Source organism: Osmerus eperlanus, chromosome 7 (assembly GCF_963692335.1).
Source record: "Osmerus eperlanus chromosome 7, fOsmEpe2.1, whole genome shotgun sequence".
NCBI lineage: Eukaryota > Metazoa > Chordata > Actinopteri > Osmeriformes > Osmeridae > Osmerus > Osmerus eperlanus.
In genome coordinates, this window is record NC_085024.1 from 14,546,342 (window position 1) to 14,569,372 (window position 23,031).

The 23,031-nt window shown below is 47.5% G+C and overlaps 3 protein-coding genes across 6 annotated transcripts in view; 1 reads left to right on the forward strand and 2 right to left on the reverse strand.

The window, feature by feature from the left end:
* Positions 1-10,773, reverse strand: part of znf407 (zinc finger protein 407) — a 30,571-nt gene extending 19,798 nt beyond the window's left edge. Inside the window, exons 1-3 of the mRNA XM_062466196.1 lie at positions 10,691-10,773; positions 5,315-8,579; positions 4,821-5,088 (exon numbers count right to left, since the gene is read on the reverse strand). Of these exons, the coding sequence (XP_062322180.1) occupies positions 4,821-5,088; positions 5,315-8,521 (3,475 nt within the window). The 5' untranslated portion in view covers positions 8,522-8,579; positions 10,691-10,773. The remainder of the gene's footprint in view (positions 1-4,820; positions 5,089-5,314; positions 8,580-10,690) is intronic.
* A 1,390-nt stretch (positions 10,774-12,163) lies between these two features.
* Positions 12,164-17,080, reverse strand: LOC134023196 (beta-Ala-His dipeptidase-like). 3 transcript variants are annotated; one of them, XM_062465099.1, is made up of 12 exons: positions 17,020-17,076; positions 15,655-15,712; positions 15,334-15,477; positions 14,945-15,107; positions 14,741-14,829; positions 14,360-14,557; positions 14,104-14,188; positions 13,826-13,986; positions 13,289-13,453; positions 13,050-13,191; positions 12,532-12,679; positions 12,164-12,328 (listed from the first exon to the last, which is right to left on the reverse strand). In XM_062465099.1, exons 2-12 carry the CDS (start codon positions 15,706-15,708, stop codon positions 12,253-12,255), a joined length of 1,425 nt encoding a protein of 474 aa, XP_062321083.1. In that variant the 5' UTR covers positions 15,709-15,712; positions 17,020-17,076; the 3' UTR covers positions 12,164-12,252. The 3 variants fall into 3 exon arrangements, with proteins under 3 accessions (XP_062321083.1, XP_062321084.1, XP_062321082.1); XM_062465100.1 differs by lacking the exon at positions 15,655-15,712 and having other exon boundaries at positions 17,020-17,080; XM_062465098.1 differs by lacking the exon at positions 17,020-17,076 and having other exon boundaries at positions 15,655-15,868.
* On the forward strand, positions 14,442-22,847 carry tcaim (T cell activation inhibitor, mitochondrial). 2 transcript variants are annotated; one of them, XM_062465097.1, is made up of 12 exons: positions 14,442-14,570; positions 17,965-18,069; positions 18,471-18,603; positions 18,831-18,981; positions 19,083-19,257; positions 19,387-19,482; positions 19,601-19,723; positions 20,100-20,197; positions 20,314-20,405; positions 20,587-20,819; positions 21,028-21,159; positions 21,368-22,847. In XM_062465097.1, the coding sequence occupies exons 2-12, from the start codon at positions 18,035-18,037 to the stop codon at positions 21,591-21,593; spliced, it is 1,494 nt and encodes a 497-aa protein (XP_062321081.1). In that variant the 5' UTR covers positions 14,442-14,570; positions 17,965-18,034; the 3' UTR covers positions 21,594-22,847. The 2 variants fall into 2 exon arrangements, with proteins under 2 accessions (XP_062321081.1, XP_062321080.1); XM_062465096.1 differs by lacking the exon at positions 14,442-14,570 and adding an exon at positions 17,319-17,584.
* Positions 22,848-23,031: the final 184 nt, after the last annotated feature.

Sequence of the window (23,031 nt, forward strand, 5' to 3'; positions counted from 1 at the left end):
TGTCACTCTCTCCGTCTCTCTCTCTCTATCTCTCTTTCCCACTATCTCTCTCTCTCTCTCTCTCTCTCACCTTCTACCTGTTCCTCCTCTCTCTCAGGATGAGTAAATGGGATTTAAAAGGTCAGGGAGAATACGTACAGTTAGGTCCATAAGTATTTGGACATTGACACAATTTTCATCATTTTGGCTCTGTATACCACCACAATGGATTTGAAATGAAACAATCAAGATGTGCTTTAAGTGCAGACTTTCAGCTTTAATTTCAGGGTATTTACATCCAAATCAGGTGAACGGTGTAGGAATTACAATACATTTTATATGTGGCCCCCCCCTTTTTAAGGGACCAAAAGTAATTGGACAATTGGCTGCTCAGCTGTTCCATGGCCAGGTGTATGTTATTCCCTCATGGGAGTTCGTTATTTCATTGACAAGGAGCAGATAAAAGGTCTAGAGTTCATTTCAAGTATGGTATTTGTGTTTGGAATCTGTTGCTGTCAACTCTCAATATGAAGTCCAAAGAGCTGTCACCATCAGTGAAGCAAGCCATCGTTAGGCTGAAAAATCAAAACAAACCTATCAGATAGATAGCAAAAACATAAGGTGTGGCCAAATCAACTGTTTGGTACATTCTTAAAAAGAAAGAACGCACTGGTGAGCTCAGCAACACCAAAAGACCCGGAAGACCACGGAAAACAACTGTGGTGGATGACAAAAGAATTCTTTCCCTGGTGAAGAAAAACCCCTTCACAACAGTTGGCCAGATCAAGAACACTCTCCAGGAGGTAGGCGTATCTGTGTCAAAGTCAAAAATTAAGAGAAGACTTCACCAGAGTAAATACAGAGGGTTCACCACAAGATGTAAACCATTGGTGAGTCTCAAAAACAGGAAGACCAGATTAGAGTTTGCCAAAAAACATCTAAAAGACCCTGTACAGTTCTGGAACAACATCCTATGGACAGATGAGACCAAGATCAACTTGTACCAGAATGATGGGAAGAGAAGAGTATGGAGAAGGGAAGGAACTGCTCATGATCCAAAGCATACCACCTCATCAGTGAAGCATGGTGGAGGTAGTGTTATGGCGTGGGCATGTATGGCTGCCAATGGAACTGGTTCCCTTGTATTTATCGATGATGTGACTGCTAACAAAAGCAGTAGGATGAATTCTGAAGTGTTTCTGGCAATATTATCTGCTCAGATTCAGCCAAATGCTTCAGAACTCATAGGATGGCGCTTCACAGTGCAGATGGACAATGACCCGAAGCATACTGCGAAAGCAACCAAAGAGTTTTTTAAGGCAAAGAAGTGGAATGTTCTGCAATGGCCAAGTCAATCACCTGACCTAAATTGAATTGAGCATGCATTTCACTTGCTAAAGACAAAACTGAAGGGAAAATGCCCCAAGAACAAGCAAGAACTGAAGACAGTTGCAGTAGAGGCCTGGCAGAGCATCACCAGGGACGAAACCCAGCGTCTGGTGATGTCTATGGGTTCCAGACTTCAGGCTGTCATTGACTGCAAAGGATTTGCAACCAAGTATTAAAAGTGACAATTAGATTTATGATTATGTTAGTTTGTCCAATTATTTTTGGTCCCTTAAAAAGGGGGGGGGCCACATATAAAATGTGTTGTAATTCCTACACCGTTCACCTGATTTGGATGTAAATACCCTGAAATTAAAGCTGAAAGTCTGCACTTAAAGCACATCTTGATTGTTTCATTTCAAATCCATTGTGGTGGTATACAGAGCCAAAATGATGAAAATGGTGTCAATGTCCAAATACTTATGGACCTAACTGTACATCAATCCTGAGAGCACATCACTGCCTCGCTCCATCATCCCTCCTCTAACTACCCGGACTCCTAATCACTGTCATTAACACAGGGAGGGGAGGTGATGAGGAGAGGCGGAGAGAGGGGATGGGAGGGGGAGAGGAGAGATGAGAGGAGAAGAGGAGAGAGGAGTGGATCCAAAAATGTTCATATTCTATAAGGTACGGAGTACACAAACTGTGCCATTCTCACACACACACACACACACAATCTAGAGTAGCGCTGAGCTACACACAGGCTCCAGGCCCCTGTGTGAGTCTCTCTTCTATAACAGGCAGCTTCAGTCACCTCCATGCCTCTTCTAGCCAGCCAGCCATATTTATTTCAGGGGCGGCCGCTGATTTGATGAAGCACTTTGTGTAGATTACTAATTTGTTCATACACGGTTCACTAACAGCCAGCTAGAAGCATGACATGTCAAATTTTAAACCGGTAACAAAGATTGAAAGGCTGGGCTGTGCTAACAAGGCCCACGGACTGTGTGTGAGTGTGTGTGTGTGTGTGTGTGTGTGTGTGTGTGAGTGTGTGGGAGGAGGAGGGTCACACATGAGCAGCAGCAAGTCCCCGCCTCTTCGTTTCACCTCAACATACATGCATAACACACACACACACGCACAAACATACACACAGCTCAAACCTAAGGTGAGGGGAGAGACAAGTGCATGGGGACCATGCCTGGCCAGATGGCTGTGTGTGTGTGTGTGTGTGTGTGTATGTGTGTGTGTGTGTGTGTGTGAAAGCGGATGAGACATGGCAGAGAGAAGAGAGAAGTAACATCTTATCATATTAATACTCCACCACTTCACTTAAACAGCTGAGCGCCTAACTGAAATGGACCATCAATGCAGTGTCATGTTAGATTAACACTGCCATCCACAGCGGGCGTGTGTGGCACAGCACTCACTGCCCTGATGAGACAGCCGATGACTAATTCATTTCCTGGGAGAAGGAAACCCCCTTCACAGCCCCCCCTCCTCCCTCCACCTCTCTGCTCCTCCATCCTTCCATCCCTCCAGCCCACTTCTGTATAACTCTACTCCTCTAGCCCTACACGTATCCGCCTTTCCATCTCAGTCCTTGAGTACCGATGTCAAGGCTGGGTGTCCAGAGTACAGAGAGGACATCCAGACTGGCCGATCTGAAGTCGACTGTGTGTCCGTCCTACAGGAGAAGCTCTCCTACTGAGAGATGACGTCATCTCTCAAACATAACATAACAGGCTTGGCCCAACTGTAGCAGTTAAGTCTTACTCCTGTGTGTGTGTGGCTATTACTCTGCTCTTTGCAGCCCAGCCCTGCCCAGAGAAGGTCAGACAGCTCTCTCCAGTGAAAAAGTGACCAATTTAGCTCCAAATGCAAATCCAGTCGCATCCTCATTGGCAAAATGCAAGTGTGTGTGTGGGTTTTTTTTCTTTTTCTACTGGGAGGACAAATTGACGAATCAGCTTGCGGCCTCCCCCCACCATCTTCTGATTTCACTGATTAATCAAGTAAATAAAAACTTGGGCTTAATTAAAGAAGCCTGGACCTGTTTTCCCCCCCACCATCCTGACTCATGCGCGCACACACACACACACACACACACACACACACACACAGGATAGATGACCACTCACCAAAGGTGAATTATTCAATGTAATGAGCAAACTTAGCTTTAATAATAACTAGCGTACGCTGTCAGGGGGGCCGAAGCGATGGCCGCCACATTCCTCCAGTCTACAGACGTGAATGAAGGAAACAGAGCAATCACATTACCCAGCCCTGGGATTCAGAAAAACACCTGAAAAACACGAGGCCATCGCTCAGCCGTGCCCTTGACTCACACGGCCACATCCTTCTCAGGTGCCACGCGGCTCATCTTCCTAAGTACGGGCCTGTTTCTCAGGACGCCAGGCAGAGGAACGGCCGGAGCTAACGGGAGGAGCATGGAGACGTGGGAGCGCGGGGCTCCGTGCTTTACGGTGGGGGCCGACTGGGCTTCCGAGGCCTGCTGTGGGGTCCGTGTAGCCCCCCGTCTACAGAACTCTTCTAACATCACCTGCCGGTCCCTCTGTCCTTCCAAGCTGTCCCCTCGTTGAAATAGCTACAGCAGCTGTCTCACCACACACGCACCCACGGACACACACACACACACACACACACACACACAGAGACACACCATGTACTCCAATTAAAGTCCCATTAAGGTTTGGGCTGAAAGGGGGATGGACCAGGGGAAGCGGAGAAGGGCATTTATTGATGGCGCCCTCACATCTCGTTCCTGCATTAAGTTGATTTTAAAAGCAATTAATACACATGGTCAGGGAAGAGTAATGGAGCGCCCTCCATCCTGAACCTGCCGGACACTCCCCCCTGTCCCAGACCTGGCGAGCCGAGCGCTGCTTAGCATTACAAATGACAAGATTTATCTTAATGGATTGAGGATAATCAGCTAGCCATGAAGGCTGACACATACACACACGCAGTACATACAAACACACACACACACGGACACTAACACACACACAAGGGAAATTAAGAGCTTTGAATACGTCTGCATTGATTATTTTAAATTATTAGCCCACCTCTCGTTGGGCCTCCAATGCTTTTAGCCCTAGCTTAAACACGTTTACAGAGACTTATTGACTATAATTACAAGTGAGTCTTGGTAATGGACACATCAATTATGAGACGGCCACGTCTTTGACCAGGCGCTGCGCTGGGAATCCCAATCTGGGATCCATTAGCAGACCTGCTCTGTAGCTCAATCAGTCTGAGTTACCTTCCCCTGCGCTCTGCACTGACCTGGTGCTCAGACTACAACTACACTAGACACAGACTCAGGCCCTCGGTTCAGACCAGGAAAGTACCGCCACATACACCAGTGTGTGTGGCGCGTGTGAGTGTTTTAGAGACCATACCACCATACGTACCAGTGTGTCCAGTGTGTGGTGTGTGTGTGTGTGTTTTAGACCCCCCGAAAGCCGACCCCCCCCCCCCATACGTACCGGTGTGCGTGCGGACGTGAGCGAGGAAGGCCATGGAGTTGCTGCTCTTGCACACCTTGCCGCAGTGCTTGCACACGCTACCCTGGTTCTCCTCGCGCTCACGGTTGATCTGCTCCGTGTCCTCCAGGACGTACTTGTTGACCTCCCGCAGCAGCTCCTCGTGCTTCTCCTTGATGTGCCGGAACAGCTCCTGCTCCGTCTCGAAGGGGTCCGTGCACTTCACGCACTTGAAGCTAGCGCCCCCTTCAGGGAGCTCCTCGATGCTGTTCTGCTCAGGGAGGGGGGGGGGGGGGCGGTTGGGGGGGGGGGGGGGAGGCATGGACGTTAGGACACGTGGAATCAATGTCGTGGGAAGTACTAAGGAGCCTGACCCCATAGGTTTTATCACTGGTAAAATATCAAAATCGTGAAATATCGATCGATCGATTTCCGGAGCCACGAGAAAACGCGAGGTCGTTCCGTGGTGGTGTGGTGTGGTCGTGGCCTGGACGTACCTGCTCGTTGCGGAGGTGAGCCCCGCTGGTCAGGTGCTGGTGCAGGTTGCTCTCGGTGTAGAAGGACTTCCCGCACAGCAGGCAGTGGAAGCGCTTCTCCCGGGACGGGTGCTTCATGGAGATGTGCACGTTGAGGCCGCTCAGCCCGTCCGCCAGGAAGCCGCAGTCCTCGCAGCGGATGCGGGGGTTGGGGGTCACGGCCCTCCTCCTTGCCCCGTTGGCCCCGCCCGGTAGGAGCCGGGACCTGCGGCCCCTCGGAGGGCCCCCCGCGGCCGCCCCCGCCAGGCCGCCGCCGGCCGCCTCGCCCTCGCTGGCGAGGCGCTCGTGCAGGGCACGTTGGTTCTCCGACAGGGACTTGATGGAGACGATGCAGGCGTCGAAGGGGACGGCCCTGACCAGCTGTTTGTCCGTCGACAAGACGTCGTCTTTGTCTTCGGAGGCGTCCATGTCTACGTCGGAGCAGGCGGCCTGGGCCTGGGCCTTTCGCTCAGCCTGGACCTGGCCTGGAGCCTCTGGCCCGCTCTGCTCCTGGGGCTGGTGGGGGCCTGTGTCTGGGGAAGGCTGGCTGACTGGAGCCTCTGCTGCCTCCTCCACAGACGCTCCCCCGCTCCCCTCAGGAGGCTCCACATCCTGCTGGATGGGCTCTGTGACATCATCCGTAGAAGTCCCGCCCTCAGACCCCACGCAGACCACCACGACATTGATCCCGTCTACCTCAGTCTCGCCCTCTTCTGCCATTCTGTCGGTCATCTCCTCGCTCGGGGTTCCTGGCCGGGAGGCGCTGGGGGATACATGCTCACTGGGTGTTTCTGTGGGCTGGGGTCGAGGCTGGGGCTCGGGTTGAGGCTGGGGCTGAGGCTGGGGCTGGTTGGAGGAGGGGGAAGAGTCCTTGACAAGAGTGGTGGTAGATGTGACCTCGTCAGGGTGGGGGTCGGGCTCGGGTGCCGCCTCGTCTTCCAGCGCCCCGGGCTCCTCCTGGGTCATGGCGCTCTTCTCCTGCTCCAGGTACATCTGGCTTTTCTGCTTGTGCTTGTCGGTGGAGGCGTGGCGGGACATCTCCCGGCACGTCACGGCGTAGTAGCTGCACGCCAGACACACAAACTCAAACTCCCGCGTGTGCTTCCTCTTCACGTGCAGGTCCAGGGACGGGATGGAGTGAGCCACAAAGTCGCAGTGAGGGCACGAGTTCACCGCGTCATATTTGCTCTTCTTCTTCCCTGGGACGGCGTTGTCCTCTCCGTCTCTCTCTCCCTCTTTCTCCCCTTCTACCTCTCCCTCGCCTTCTCTGGCTCCTCCTGCCTCTCCTTCTCTGGCTCCTTTTCCCTCTCCTTCGCTGTCTCCTTTTCCCTCTCCTTCGCTGTCTCCTTTGCCCTCTCCTTCTCTGGCTCCTACTACCTCTCCTTCCTCGTCTCCTTTTCCCTCTCCTGTGCTCTGGCACCCCGACACAACGGTCAAGGTCTGGTCCTCGCCGCCGGCCTCCGCCACGCGCTTTGTGTGCTTTTTGGTGACGCGGTGGCGGTCCATGTCGCCCCTGGTCACGCAGTTGTAGTTGCAGAGTCGGCAGGCGAAGCTGTACTGGTGGCTGTGTTTGCGCCGCACGTGCACGCTCAGGTTGGTGGCGTTGGACACGGCCAGGCCGCAGTAGCTACACGTGGTCGACGAGGTCAGCTTGGGCCGGCCCCTCCTCCTCTTGGGGGGCTTGCTGTCGTCCATGTTCTCCTCCACCTCCTCCAGGACGGCCTTGGCCGCCTCCACCGCCTCCTCGGCCTCCGCGTCCATCTCGGACAGCGCCGCCCCGCCGCCCGCCTCCTCTCCGGCCTCCGCTAGCGCCACGTCGTCCGTCAGCGCGCCCTCCCCGGCCTTGTCGCGGCTCACCCTCGCCACGCATTCCTCGGGGGGGGTAGTGGCAGCGGCGGGGTCCCTCTCCCGGACCTGCCGCTGGTGGCCCTCGGAGGCCAGGTGAGTGTCCATCCACTCGGGTGTGGCGCAGTAGTAGCGGCACAGCCGGCAGTGGAGGCGGTCCTCTGCAGGGTGCTTCAGCCGGGTGTGGCTCTCCAGGAGGGTGACGTTGCTGACCCGGAACTCACAGCTGCTGCACTGCAGCTGGAACCTGGAGCCCAGGGTGCGCTTGGACCCCCGGGGCTGGGCCTGTACCTGTGTCAAGGTCTGAACTTGGGCCTGGGCCTGGGTCTGAGTTTGGATCTGTGTCAGGGCCTGGGTCTGGGTCTGGGGAGAGGCGGGTGTGGGAGTGAGGGTGGAGGTGGTCTTGGTGCTGCTGCTCTGGACCTCAGCCTGCTCGTCTTCGGTGATGTCTTCGTCCCCCGGGAGCCCCGCTGGGGGGCTGGTAACCTTGGCTGGGGAGTTCTCCTCCACTCTCTTCCTGTGCTTGTTACTGAGGCAGTGCTTCTCATAGTCACACTTGGCTGCGCAGGCATACCGGCAGAGCTGGCAGGAGTAGTCTTTCTCTTTGGTGTGGCGTCTCTTGATGTGCACCTCCAGACTGGGCCTGTCCTTGAACTCGTGGCCGCAGTAGGAGCAGCTGTGCGGGTGCTTGGGCTTGGGGGCCCGCTTGCTGAGCCTCCTCGGAGGGGTGGGGCTCTGGGGCTGCCGGGCTGGCTGGTCTTTGGTTACAGCGCTGTCCTCCGTCTCTGAACCTCCAGTCTCCATGTCTTGGTCCTCTGGAAGAGCAGGTTTGTCTGTTGTGGTCAACTCCCCTGTGGAGGACCCCGTCTCACCCGCCTGCTCCACCTCCACGGCGCCACTCCATAGGTCTAACCCTGATTCTGGACCTCTCCCCTGGCCACCTTCGTTGGACTGGGCCTCGTGGAGGTGGCCATCCTCCGGGGCTGGGTCAGGAGGTGGTTCGGGTTTTTTAGCGGCAGTCTGGACGCCAGGGCGGCCGCCCCCTCTGCGAGAGTGCTTCCTCTTGGAGTGGATCTTCAGGGCTGTTGGGGTTTTGGCCACAAAGTCGCAGATGGGGCAGGTGCAGCCGTCGCCTGTCACCTTGGTGACAGCATCGCCACCTGGTCGGTCTGACTCCTCCCCCTCAGCACCCACTTCACTGTGACTTCCATCGGTGACCTCATCAGGCCTTGACCTCTTAGGTGCCGGGGGACCGGCAGTTTCGATTTCCTGTGTGTTTGTTTTTGCATCAGGACCCTTGTTGCCCGGGGCAACCTCTGTGTCAGACCGTAACTTTCTGTCCATGTTGTTTTACATGTGCAGATGTCAGCAGAAGTGACAAACTGTGTCAAATTTTCTGATCCTGCCAAACAAAACATACCATATCATAAACTAACATGTACAATAATAAACTTCAATACACACCCATTAAAATGACCACCTGTTAAAACAGGGTAAGGACGGGAATTTCATAGAATATTGGAATGATCTGGGAGTTTAAAAAAAATGCAGTATATGAACAGCTATTTGTTGCCATCTAGTGCCTTTTAAGTGAAACTGTTTGTCATAAAAAATAGAAAATCTTGCCATAATCAGTGATGAAAATAGATAGGGAATGATTAAAGAACTGTCTATTGCAGCTTCTAGCTCATATTTCTTGACCATTACTTTTCTTCCCTCTCGGTTCTTTGACTGATTTTGTCATTAAGTAAATGTGTTCTCACATTTTTGTTCTCAAAACTTAATTCCCAAAGATTTCTGGATGGAGGCTTCAGTTGAAAATGTGGAGATGATTTCAAAGCACATCTACAGACTAATCTATCTCCATAACGATGCCAAAAGTTAATTCTCTGTAACACTGAACTTTGCACCAACTTGACCTTACTTAAAACTATTTTCCCCCTTGTAAAATTTTTATGGCTATCGTCCTTTTACTTTGGCAGACCCTAGGTCAATTGGATTTTATGTCTGGTCAAGCTTTAAAAGTAGTGGGAGATAATTTACAATCACCTTTCCAATTAAACAAATCTGTCCTCAAGATGTACTTGCTGCCTGCCACACACTAAGAACTATGACCCGACCATCAATAAAACATATTAATATTTGTCAGATAATAATACATATTGATCAAACTATCCAACTACTGTTTTGAGGCACATCATTGTTACTTAAAAGTATGAGTAGGTCATATAAATTATATAGTTCTGAATTAACTCATTAACCTAGCTTCCCACGTCTGCTACAATGTGTTCTTAATACTGAACACAGGCAGGGGCTTCAGTCGGGGCAATACAAGGAAAATATATTTATTGTATTATTTACAATACAATTAAATAATACTACATAAAACATACACGCCAGTGCAATACAGTAGGCATAAACGGGGGGGAAGACAACACATAACTGTGCCTAGCAAGTCTTTTTATTCTTGTCGAGTCCTTCGGTGTTTCGTTCTGACATGATTGGTACCGTTGTGGAGTGCGTGATGCTAACGATTTGGAATGAGACGGACCCCTCCTTGGTGGGTTAACTACATAGGTGCATGGGACTGGGAGTGGAAGGGAGACAGGCAATATAAGAGCTAAATTTGGTTATATTATGAAGGTTAGTCGTCTTTGACGTTAGCTAGTGGTATGTGTATTTGCTTTTCGCAATGTATGCTTCATGTTATGGCTACTCGCAATGTTTTGGGGGCTATCTCGTTGTTTATGATCATGGACCTATGCACTTTTTGTAAAGCTATTTCTTGTAAGTTGCTTTGGATAAAAGCGTCTGATAAATGAATAAATGTCTCATGTTTCATTCGAATTCCAGCCGATTTGCTGAAATATTACAAATTGGAGTAAATTAGAAAAGAAGCCAACAACATTGGCTTAACAACTAGTAGTTTGGCAAGCTGAAAGGCTGGGCTAGGTATGAGCGGGCTTTGCAGGCTAGTTAGCCTACAAGCTAGTATCCGGAAAGACAGCAAAAGCTAGTCTGTATATGGCAAGACAGACAAACCAGATATGGTGAAATTGTTTTCATTGACATATTAGCTTGCTATAATCCATAGCTGTCGTGTGCATATCGTGATAACCAATCAATTGTTTACGTAGTTTGCTAGCTGGAGAACTTTTTGAAATATTCACGTCCGGTTAGCTCACTAGCGGATAGCTTTTCAAACGCGTTTTTTGCATGGATTTAGCTAGCGACATACGAACTTGCTGCTTCGCTTCACTTGAGTCGACCCAATAATTTAAAGGTATTTTTTCAATTGCCCTATCAGAGTAAAGCAGAGGCGGGACTTCTTTGCTCTTAGGCTCAGAAAACGACGGCAGCACAGAGGCCCAAAAAGGCCTCTAATAGCGACCTTAAGACACTTATACATAGAGAACAAACAACATACGCAACTACGTTACAAATATCGCCAATGTCGTGATAAATATAGACCACTATTTAATTACTTAATGTGGCAATGTGTTGAGGTCTTACCTGCAAATATGGAAGTATTTCCAGTGTCTGCGCTTTTTGCTCTTGGTCACAAATGGCGTACCGTAGCATGTACTGCACGTCACTCTACCGAATTAAGGCGGGCTTTGGATCAGCTGAAGAGAGATCAGCTGACTGCTCTCATGAGAGCGTACAGTTGCGGCAAGTACTAGGTGGTCAACAGTTTTGTAAGCAATCCAAAATCATTGACGATGTTAATGTCGAACATTCCTGTTTCAGTGATCGCAATGTAACTGATGTGGGAGGCACAGTGGTATTTCTCCGTATGAACGGTCACTGTTTGCGTTCAAATATTATATTGAATATAAATTAGCTGATCTTCTTTATAGGAGCGCTGTAGGCTCTAAATAGGTCTTACTGATGCACTCGGAAAATAACTAGGCCAATACTGTAGATTATATTTGTAAAATAGGCGTACTTAGCCTACCCCAGCCCTTTCTCCTTCATCTAGGCTGTGTACCAAATGAAGACACTTTTAAATTACGACGCAGCTTTCCCTTCTGAATGTGCAGTAGTTTAGCTTAGCTTGCATATGCAAGGACATCATAATACCCCTCATTCAGAAACACAAATATATTTCATATCATTACTCTCAAATGGTCTGTCTTTGATTAATTGCCAGTTTTGTTTGACGTCTGTGGTACAGTGTTGCAGTCTAAAGATTGATTAACACTAGTGCTTAAACTGATGCTGTAGCTTGTCAGGTCAGGGGTTTGATGAATGGCAATCCTGCTTTGAGTCCAGTGTTTACTTTACTAGTCATTTGGATTAATTAATCACAGTCACAATTATATGACATGGATGGTTGAGGATGCCGCCCTCATCTCCCCATTTGTCTTTAGGCTCATTATTCATTTTTTCCCACTACCTGTCTTTTAAGTTGGAAGTCTTGGACACACACTCCCTTAGGAGCTATCATGTTAGGAAAAGATTAACCATCGCTCACTTATTCACCAACTAATTCACATAAATCCAATCAGTGAATTTATGCAAAACACCAACAACAGCAACTCTGTTGCTTATCTATTTTAGGCACATTTTAGACATCAAATCTTGTATATTGTTGAGAGCAAGTTAAGGTTCACGCACTGCAGTCCTCTACTGAATAAAAAGAATAGGATTGAGTACCTACTTAAAGAACACTATGTATTTGTTTTCATTCAACGAAATGAAAACGTTGAATGCCCCCATTGTTGTCCCCCCCAACCCCCCACCCCCATTGTGAGGCACAAAGGTCAAATTACGTTTTTTATTGTGGAAATTCAAGGATAATATGAGCATAACAGAAGAGAATACTAACAAGACAGTTATCATGTATCAGTCAGGGACAACCTATGACAAAGCCTTCTCCAGCCACACGGCCCTCCATCACTGGATTACTTCCATGTTATTGATTGTTTTTTGTTTTTATTGAGCACAGGCTTTAAAAAGCAAAACAATTTAATCACACACATGTATATCTTGAGCTGTGTAATTCATACAGTCATAAAAAGTGTCACATTACATTTTAGCTTTCATTTACCACATTTTGGTGAATTTGAGATTTAACTTTGCCCTTTAAGCTGTGAGAGCTCATGAATATAGGCCACAAACAGCTTGGTCCCTTCAATGTAGTTGAACCTAGAAGGAAACACACAGATAAATTATTTGTATATTATTTGTATAGTATATTAAAATCTTACGAAAAGATTTGAGGAAACCTATGGTAACGTATGCCAGGGAGTCCACAGGATGAACTGCACACAGGTATGAGGGCATTCACTAAAGATGTGATTATGGGAAACGTGTGTTTGTCTGCATGTGGAGGAAGCATGTGTTTTTACCGGCTGATCTTCTCATTCTGAGAGTGTTCTCCGTCGTCGTGGGCGCCGATGGGCAGCATCATCACACTCTTCCCAGTCTCCTCCTGGAAGTTCTGCGCAATGGGAATGGTAGACCCTTCTCTCACCAGCTCCGGCTCCACTCCAAACACTAGCACGCACACAACCGCCTTTTAACATCCAGCCAGACTAATGCATTTGTACATTTACGTTGTGGGTGATAGCCTAAGTAACACAACATCTACATGACAACAAGATTGCCATATACTGGAAAGTTTCCAGTTTCCTTACATTTAGTCATTTAGCAGACGCTCTTATCCAGAGCGACTTACAGTAAGTACAGGGACATTCCCCCCTAGGCAAGTAGGGTGAAGTGCCTTGCCCAAGGACACATCATTTGTCACGGCCTGGAATCGAACCGGCAACCTTCTGATTACTAGCCCGAATCCCTAACCGCTCAGCCACCTGACTACCTTACAACACACGCACACAGATAGACACACATTTTACCAGTAACTGACCGTCTCGAATGGCCTTCTGTCCAGCCACGTACTGAGGATCCTTGAGGTCAGCCACCCACGGTTTGGCCCCTACAGTGGCGATGACCCTCAGAATGCTGGGACTCTTCCGACTGGCAAACACCTGCTCCAGGTGCTCCTTCACCTTTTGGAGAGAGAAGGAGTGTGTCTCAGAGAGCGCTTGCAGTACCAGAGAGTCTAATCCCGAGGAGCTTGTTTCAGTATCAGCGCCTCCTCCATACCTTCCTCTCCACGTCTGAGGGCACCATGTTGGGTACGTGGCGGATGGAGAACTTGCCGGTGACCCGCCGGGGTATGACGGTCTTGATGCCGGGTTCGGAGAATGCTCCTTGGATCCCGTGGATGGACAGAGACGGGTAGCGCCATCGGGCCATTAGTACCTCCTCCTGCAGAACGTCATAACACACAAATATGCATCATTGGACGTGGGTAATTAGCATAATACACACACTGTAGCAACTATGCAGAGCTTGTTGATTTTACATTTACATTTAGTCATTTAGCAGACGCTCTTATCCAGAGCGACTTACAGTAAGTACAGGGACATTCCCCCCGAGGCAAGTAGGGTGAAGTGCCTTGCCCAAGGACTCAATGTCAGTTGGCATGACCGGGAATCGAACCGGATTTTATTGTCCTATTTTCCATGGTAACAATACAGGATTCATACAAGTAGGTCTTTTGTTTTTTTATAGAGCAGAACTAAATATTATTTCTAGTATCAACAAAGTGTGCCTGATCAAATCCATGAGGTACCACACTTTTGTGCCTTGCAGGAAGTGTTGGACTCCAGCTGTGTTTTTCAGCTCCTCCAAGCTGAAGTTGATGTTTTCATAAAGCTTTCTCTCCACATCAGTGAGGGGCGCTACGGCATCAGTAACCCCTGGAACAAGGATCTTTCCCGTGTGGTCCATCAAACTTCCTGTTGAAGAAAAAAGGGACACGTCATCTCTAGGTACAGACACACGACACAGACGTAACGTACACAGATGGGCGTGTTACAACAATGCATGTCGGGTGAAATGGGTAAATGTCTCACCCAGGAGGGAGATCAGATCAGACATGGGCTCATGGATTGAACCTCCAAACACTCCAGAGTGAAGGTCTTGTTTGGGGCCATCTACCTGGAAGAACACAGGACACAAACATTATCAGTGACTGACTGGGGAAATATGTTCCTTTATAAAACTCCTGATTTGAAATGATCATGGGCAAAAAGGTCTCTAGATAGGCAAGCAAGCTGATCGATTGTTTGAGTGAGTGACTGATTGATTAATAATTGAACTGATTGTGACCTCCACTAAAAAGTAGCTGCTTCCCCTGGTTCCATAGGTCAGGGCCGGAGTGTTTGAGGTCCACACGTTGTCGGAGATGACGATGAAGTCCACGTCTGAGAAGAAGCTGTCCTTCTTCCTCCTGGTGAGCTCCAGAAGCCCGTGGGAGCCCACCTCCTCCATGCCCTCGATGATGAGCTTGACGTTCACGGGAACCTCCTGAGATACACAGGTATCAAAAGTAAATCAGTCAGCTGCACCTCTCTAACCATGATGTCGACTTCACAACCAACCACGAGAACATGGTGATGAGTATGATGAATTCAATAAAATGTTTCAATTTAAATGAATTCAATTCAATTGAAACATCTTGTAGGTATATGTGTGATGGGGCACCATCACCTGTTTTATGGCTTTGTAGGCTTCTATAGCATGAAGCCAGGCCAAGACTGGGCCCTTGTTGTCTGTGGTCCCTCTGCCATACAGGTTGCCTGGGAGACAGATAACATAACTTTATTATCCATTACATTTACATAAAATATATTTGCATTCTGGCAACATAGTATAGACACACCCAAGGTATTCGCAAATCTGCGTTATCCCTACCACTGATCTCAGTCAGGGTGAATGGGTCAGTGTTCCAGCCGTCCTCCCTCCTGGCTGGTTGCACGTCCACGTGGCCGTAGATGCAGAGTGTGGCCTTCTCCGGGTCTCTCACAAACTCAGCCAGCACAACAGGAGGCAAGGGGACTATCTGGCCACTGGGAAGCTTCATAGGACAGTCAGTGGTTGACAGTCACTTTACAAGACACAGCTTTGCTCCGTATCAAAAGAAGTTGATCTGAAGTAACTGTAGCAGAAAACCGATCACATCTTGGACTTCATGGGCTACGGCATTCGTAAGGAGTCATCGGCGAAGGCTATAGGAGGACACACTTCTGTGTTCTTACACCCTGTGAAGACTAGGTGGAGGAGATGTTTCTGCCAGTATTTACCTGATGCGTTCCTACATCTGCCAGCTCCACGCTGCCCCCCATCTCTCTGATCCTCTCTGCTGTCATGTTCAGCAGCCGATCAATCTGTCCCCACATGGCCGGGTCACCTGAGTCACTCTGGATGGCCACCCAGTCCCCCAGCCTCTGAGAGGGAGAGCACAGATGCAGAGCACAAACATTGCTGTCTTGTCATGTACTGTACATTCCAAAAGTATTTAGGGAGGGAACTCATTTTGCATTACATGGACAACCACTACATCATAACAACAAGCTGACTTAGTTTATTTATTTACTATGACAGAAAATGTGTTCCTCCCTCACCTGGACAAAATGGTTTTGGTTCTGATCAATGTACTGGAACAGAGGCTTCAACATGATGCTGGTTTCAGGAGATTTGGACAGCAAAGAGATGGAAAAAGAGGAGAAGGATGTAGCAAGGAGTTTGCATGAGCAATCCTGTGGCAAGACTAACAAGGAGCTTTTACAAAACCAAGCATATCCTGTTATTTTCTTACCACAGCCAACAGACAGGACTCCCTCAGGCACACTGAGGGAGTGTCTACTTGTCTTTGTCTTCCTGTAGTTTGTATGTGTTTTTTTTCTGGATGTTGCAATGCCAGGGCTCAAAGTTTGAAATTCGAAGTTCAGCACTTTGAAGGAAATAATTTCTAGAGAACTCTGTTTAGACATTGATGATGGAAGTCATCCCTTACAAAAAAGAAGTCTATTAAAGTATACTATAAGTGTACTAAAAAATGGATAGTACACTTTTAGTAGACTTTTTATATACTTTTAAGAAGTATGCTTACAAAATAGTTCACTTTTGATATACTTTTAAGAAGTATACTTAGAAATTTCGTTTGTTCGAAATACAAATGCAACTTCATGAATTTCGTTTTTTAAATGTATCTGCTTAGAATGTAATGTTTTTGCGTGGTAATTGTCATTGTTGTGCTGATTTACTATTGTAACCATGAGTTAAATGACTGTTACGTTTGATAAGAAGAGTTGGATTACTTCAACGTTAGTGCATATGCAGTAAATATCTTCTTTTAGCTAATAATCTACAGTGTCACTTGGCGAGGGCCCCTGTTCTCGTCAAGTGACGCAAGATCGGCGGCGTTTGAGGGGCCCCTAAACATTCACATAATAAATAATAGTAAATTGACATTTATTAAGTTTACTTCTTGAAATACTTACATTAATTGAAAGTGCACTAGAAAGTATTCCAGAGTATACTTTGAGGTACTTTAGGAAGTATACTTCATGAACTGAAAGTGCACTACACAGGTTACTTTAGAGTATTCAAAGGTATACTTTGAAGTACTTTAGGAAGTATACTTCATGAACTGAAAGTGCACTACACAGGTTACGTTAGAGTATTCCAAAGTATACTTTGAAGTACTTTAGGAAGTATACTTCATGAACTGAAAGTGCACTACACAGGTTACTTTAGAGTATTCCAAAGTATACTTTGAAGTACTTTAGGAAGTATACTTCATGAACTGAAAGTGCACTACACAAGCTACTTTACAGTATTCAAAAGTAAACTTCAAAGTGTACTAAATGACCTAAAAAGTGGGCCAAAAGTTTACTAAGTACACAAATAGTATATAAATAAGTACACTGCTAGTATACTTTAAGTACCATGATAATAGTATACTTTTAATACTTAAGTATACTTACAAATTAAACTTGAAGTATACTTCTTTCTCGGGAATTGCCAATGGACAGGATTAAAGGAACCTTCTTAACAGTTTCACAACTGAATGCCATCCTGGTCATGGCATCCTACCAGTTCCAATATAATGGCTCAACAATGATCTTATCAATATTGACAGCATATATAAATTCCAATAACCATTGATAAAAACTTTAATTCAAAGGTCTCTGTCTGTTATGTTCAAATATCACCAGCAGATGGCAGAATAATCTTAGAAAATGGTTTGCGATTGCTTCTGTCTGATTAAGTACCAAACCATGAATGGAATCACAACAGCAGAAAATCACTCTACAACAAACTGGACAATGTGGACATATTTCTAGCTTACTGACGGACATCGTTTTCTATTTTATTTAGTCATGATCTAATACTAAATGTTGAGAACTTTGCGCAACAATGTTGACACGCGTTCGGTGTCTGGTTCAGTTGTTTATTTTTATTTTTGGGTTCCTTCTGTGAAGGGGGGCAAGCCACTATCTAGCTAAGCGCTGTCAACTTGTTTTGTTGTGGGTCTAGGCCAACTCAAATGTGAGTTGAAAGGCGTCTTGCACATTCATGGTAGATTTGAAGATGTTTGCTAAAGAATGTGTATTTATACGGTAACCAAACATGACTAGCTAGCTAACCAGGACAGATAGACTAGTACTAGCTAACTGGGTATTAAAGCCACCGTCTGTATGTCATTATGTTTGTCCCACACAGACAAGGACACATTACTAGCTACCTACCTATTGTATCCTAACTGTCTGTGTTTCCTTTTATTCCCTATTCAGATACATATTCAGCTGTTAGCAGTATCTGAAAATGATCCCCAGATTGCATTGGACGTATTGCTGATAGTGACTCCATGCATGTACAGTCATTTGGAATTAGCTAGGAAGTTAATCATGTTCTGCTCCCTTTCTCAGGGTAGCCGTTAGTGCACTAGTGAGCACATCAGTCTGATGGTCTTCAGCTAACAGACGAGCTACCTTAGCCATGTCTGTGACCTCACTCCTGCGCAGTGCTATGAGGTAAGCAAAGATGCTGACATATGTAAGTGGTCCATTTTCTAGTACTGTAGGTGTGAGAATATCAGATCACAGTTGGGAGTGATCACAACATCTCTACGACCTACACGGTGACAGTGACAAGGTTTAACACTTAACTTGAACCCCAGTTGAACAGCCTAGCCATTTTATACCAGGAATATATCAAGTAGACGTTCATATCAGGTCAACAACCAGTATGGGGAAAAGTAGGCTACATTCTCATAAGCATCTCACACTCTGCTCATCAATATCCTCTCCTTACTCATCCCAACCCGTACACACAGGGTTGTAGCTTCTAAAGATGGTAGTGATGTTGATGATGATGAATCTTGGTAGAGCTGGTCGTCCTCCAGCCTGGTCTATGTCACCCTTGTGTCCTTCAGAGTGGGAAACAAACGCGTCAGAGCACACCTCATCCAGCACAGGGCCCTCTCGGGGGCGGACGCCATCAATGCCCTCCGGCCATTCTACTTCGCGGTGCACCCAGACTTCTTCGGACAGCACCCCAAGGAAAGGGTAAGGGCCTTCTGGAGGTGTCGTGCTCGTGTGGTTGTTACCTGGCCTGTGTTGTGATTAAGTAGTAGTTGCACGCCTGAATGTGATCTATCGTCGTTTCCTACTCAAAGCTGATTGGACGAGAGGGACATGGGAGAACCTCTTCTTTGGTGTTTGAGAACGAGGACCCAAAGTTTCAGAAGACATTGAAGTCCAAATGGGGCCAATCTTTGTTTTCTTCTATATAGGAAGTGAACGAGAATTCCCTGAAGAGGCTCAATGGCTACCTGGAGAGCCTTCAGAAACCTGGAGGGAGCTCGGTTCACCCCACCAAGCTGACATTCTACGTGAGGGAGACTAAGGAGAACAACAGTGTTCAGAATGACATCCTTGCCACCGGTCAGTACCCGCCTCCTAAAGCGTTTCACACATCAAGTCTTAGCTTTTAGAGTTATAGAGTATAACTGCTATCCTGTGGACTTTCTGCCTGCATTTCCCAGGGTTCCGTTCAGTGAGCTTTACTCTGCAGACCAGAGATGTACTGAGCACAGTGATTGATGTCCTCCAGTCTTGCAGTCTGTCTGTAGAACACATGAAAGCCCTGCAGGCCAACACAGAGTCATCCAGGAAGTCAGCCAGGAAATTAGCTGCACAGACAGGAAGTCCCTTCTACAGGTACACAAAACCAGATTGAAACAGAACGAAGGGGAATGCAGTCTGCTATCCATCCATACCCACAAAAGGGATCTATAAGGGTAGTGATTCTACCCAAACTGAATTCCCCTGTACTGCTCCTCTTTGAAGACCCATCAAGTGGGACAAGACCTACTACTCCTTCACTGGCTTCAGAGACCCAGAGCAGGAGCTGGAGCAGGCCAAGGCTGTGGAGCCCAACCTCAGGTAGACAGAGCATCTCCTGTTACCATGACTACCCATCGAGTAGATACAGCACCTCCTATCACCATGACCAGGGCTTGTTTACCAGGTAAACAGGGCTCTCTGCTCTCGTGCCCTCTAGTCTGTGGCTGAGGACCAACGAGAAGGAGGCCAGCAGGAAGCAGAGAGACAGCCTCCCCCGCAGGGTCGAGCTGGAGAGGCTGAAGAAGGAGCTGTGTCAGCAGTTTGCCATCGAAGACATCAGGCAGGTTTCACTATCAACTCAATGCTGTTTGGATACTTACTCTGTGCTCGATTGCTTCTGCCTGGGCATGATTGAACCAATGGGATGGTCCCAAGTTCTCCCCACCCATCTGGCCCTCCAGCCGGGGTTATTTAATGTGTTTTCTATAACCATTAACAGATGCTCAAACTGTTACTTTAGCCTCATTTGATTAGAGACTTTGATCGGCTAGTTTACCATTCAAGACGTTGCCTGACTGTATTGAATTAGACTTAGAGATGTACTTGAAATGTCTTTCATTCTGTATAATTTAACTTAGGTAAATATATATCTAGTGAACTTGAGTTCCTGTGAAACATGGAATTGAATTGATCCCCCCCCCCACACACACACACAGGTGGCAGCGCACCTGGGGAGTCTCACACCGATGCTGCCAGCTGCAGAGTCTGAGCCGTCTGTCCCAGCAGAACCCAGAGGCTGTGCTCAACCTGCGAGGTACAACACACACACACACACACACACACACGCATACAACATTGAGCCTCCATCCCCACAGGCATCTCAGACTATGGTGGAACAGGAACTGACATGCTCTTCTCCTTCCTCTATAGGACACACCATTGTATTTACTGACCAATCAGGAATGAATGCCTTGGGTCATGTGATGCTGGGATCCATGGATGTCCATCACCAGTGGGCCAAGGTTAGCCTTGTTTGTGATCCCAATCCCTGTGTGTGTGTGTGTGTGTGTGTGTGTGTGTGTGTGTGTGTACTGTGTTTAAACACAAGAGCATTTGTAGGTTCTCTTGTTTACCTGTGTGCACATGTGTGTATGTGTGTGCGTGTAATACGTGTGTACATAAATGTATGTGCCCCCCTTGCAGCTGTTCGAGCGTCTCCCTAGCTACCGTTCCCTGAAGCAGCAGGCTGATTGGCTGAAGGAGCGGATCAGCCTGCTGCTGGGGGGCATCCAGGTGGTCCACGTAGAGCGCCTGGGCCCCCTGCTGGCCATCGAGGAGCACTACAGCACCCTCAACGCCTTCCACAAGAGGCTGCTGCCTCGGAGGCTGGCCCTGCACCCACGCAGCCTGCAGGGGCTGGCCATGACCCTGGAGAGGTACTGCCCTCACCACACGCGCACTATATACACCGCTCTCACCAAACACAAGGAACATTCTGCTATATTTGGGTTTGTGTAAGGCTTTTCAGAACACTCGAACTTCAGAAGCTAGGGTATGAGTTTGTCTGTGTAAGATATATGCTGCTACTCAGGAAGTCTGTATGTCTATGGATGTGTTTGTTTGTGTGTGTGTGTGTGTGTGTAGTGGTCGTTCCAGCCCTAGTCTTCATGAGCTGGGCCACTTCATCATCCCGGCGACGTGTGAACCAGTCCTGCTGCAGAATTTCCTCCAGAATCAGGCCAGAGAGGCTCGGCGGAGAATCAAACTCAAAAACCAGTGAGTCACATGAGTCCTGTCAAACACTGGGGCCAGTAATGGATCCAAACCCTGACTGTGTACAAACGGTTTACCCTGTTAGCGTGTGTTTGTATGTCTGCGTGTGTGTATGTCTGCGTGCGTGCGTGTGTGTGTGTGTGTACCACGCACTTACACTGTGTACGTCGAGAAATTCTCCCCTGAGCTCGTCTCTCCGTGTCTCCCCCAGGCTGCAGGCGGAGGAGGACCAGGCGATGCAGGGCTGCCTCAAGACCCTGGCCCTCCTCAGCCTGTCCAAGGAGCCGGGCATCACCTCCAGCCAGATGATCCCCTGCTGCCACAGGCTCCTGGAACTCCGCTCCCCCCTCCTCCAGGACCTCCGCCTCTGCATCTCCCACTTCTACTCCGTCATGCAGGACGGAGACCTTTGCATCCCCTGGGACTGGAAGGGCTGAACCACACACGCACGTTGCACACACACACACACATACAAACACAGACTCATCACAAGAGACTAGCCACCACAGACATGCCAGCAGACCTCGAGGGGCCTGAACCCTGATGGTTCTAAGGTCCCATCCCTGTTGGGTTGAACCTGATCACCTGCAGGACTCAACACTGGTCGTAACCATGGAGAGGAGAACAGACTTTACCCTGGTACTGGGACAGGCATGAGAGACAGGCAGGTGGATAGGTGGAGAACAGACCGATGGATGAAGAGACACAGAGGTGGACTAACGGATAGACAGAGGTCCTAGCCAAGGACTTTCTAGAGCTCATCCATGATTCAGAACAATCTGCCTTTTGAAGAATTATTATTATAATCCCAATCATAGAGTTTTATTTTTATTGTTGGGTGCACTAATATACAGAAGACTATAACAGTTAATTCTAAGCAAAGTTACCTTTGTAGGTAAAGGTATTTTTATTTGTGTAAGTGAAGCTAATCAAGATTTAAATGGGTTTTGTGGAATAATGTATTTAAATAAGACAGTCTTTGATGGGCTAAATGTATTCACATTGCACCTTACTTGAATCTCTGTGGATGAAGTTGAGAGAGCAAAATCTGGTGCTTAGTCACATATATGCTACTGTCACACATGAAACTGTGAGACAGCCTGTTCCATGTCATTAGACCTATTACTGTTGGTTTTAACACGCACCACAATGTTGCACTGTTTCAGAATTTCATAGCTTGCTTTCTATAGAGCTTGCTTTCCACATACTCATGTAGGTCAGAAAGACCCAATCAGTGTTGACGTGTGATGTGTTGAGCATGTCTGCCGTGCTGTTGGTGGTGTACAACCTCAAAGCTGTAACTATAGAAACACAATGGCTGTAAACAGGGTTTTCACAGGCGTGTGACACACCTCGGAAAACGGTCATAACCAACATTGTTGGGGTATTATCCAATCAATGGATAGATGTATTTTAGAAAAGGGAACTTGTCTGCCTAGCAATAATGCAACTCCTTGTTTTGGACAGTAAGATGCAATGGGAAAAGGTATTGTACATTGAAGCTAAATGACTTGTTTGTAAACGGTTTTACTTGACAGTATTTGTATCAGTGGTCAGTTGGAACACTTTTAGATTGTTACAAAGGGCAACAAATGCATACATATAACTATACATACTTAAAATATTTGAATCATTTCATTTGTTACTGTAAACCATTCTCAGTAAAAGAGCTGCTAATAAATTGGATGAAATCTGAAACTGAGGTGTGGATTTGATACTATTTTAAGCCTTAAACTGTGATTGTGTCACCATTCATGTCTTCACAGATCTGCAATGGCGTAATGGGATGCTTCTAGGTAGAGCTAGGAGATCTGTAGTCCTCTGTCCAGTGGGCTGAATGTCACATGAAGACCATGCTAAACGACCATGTTTCCT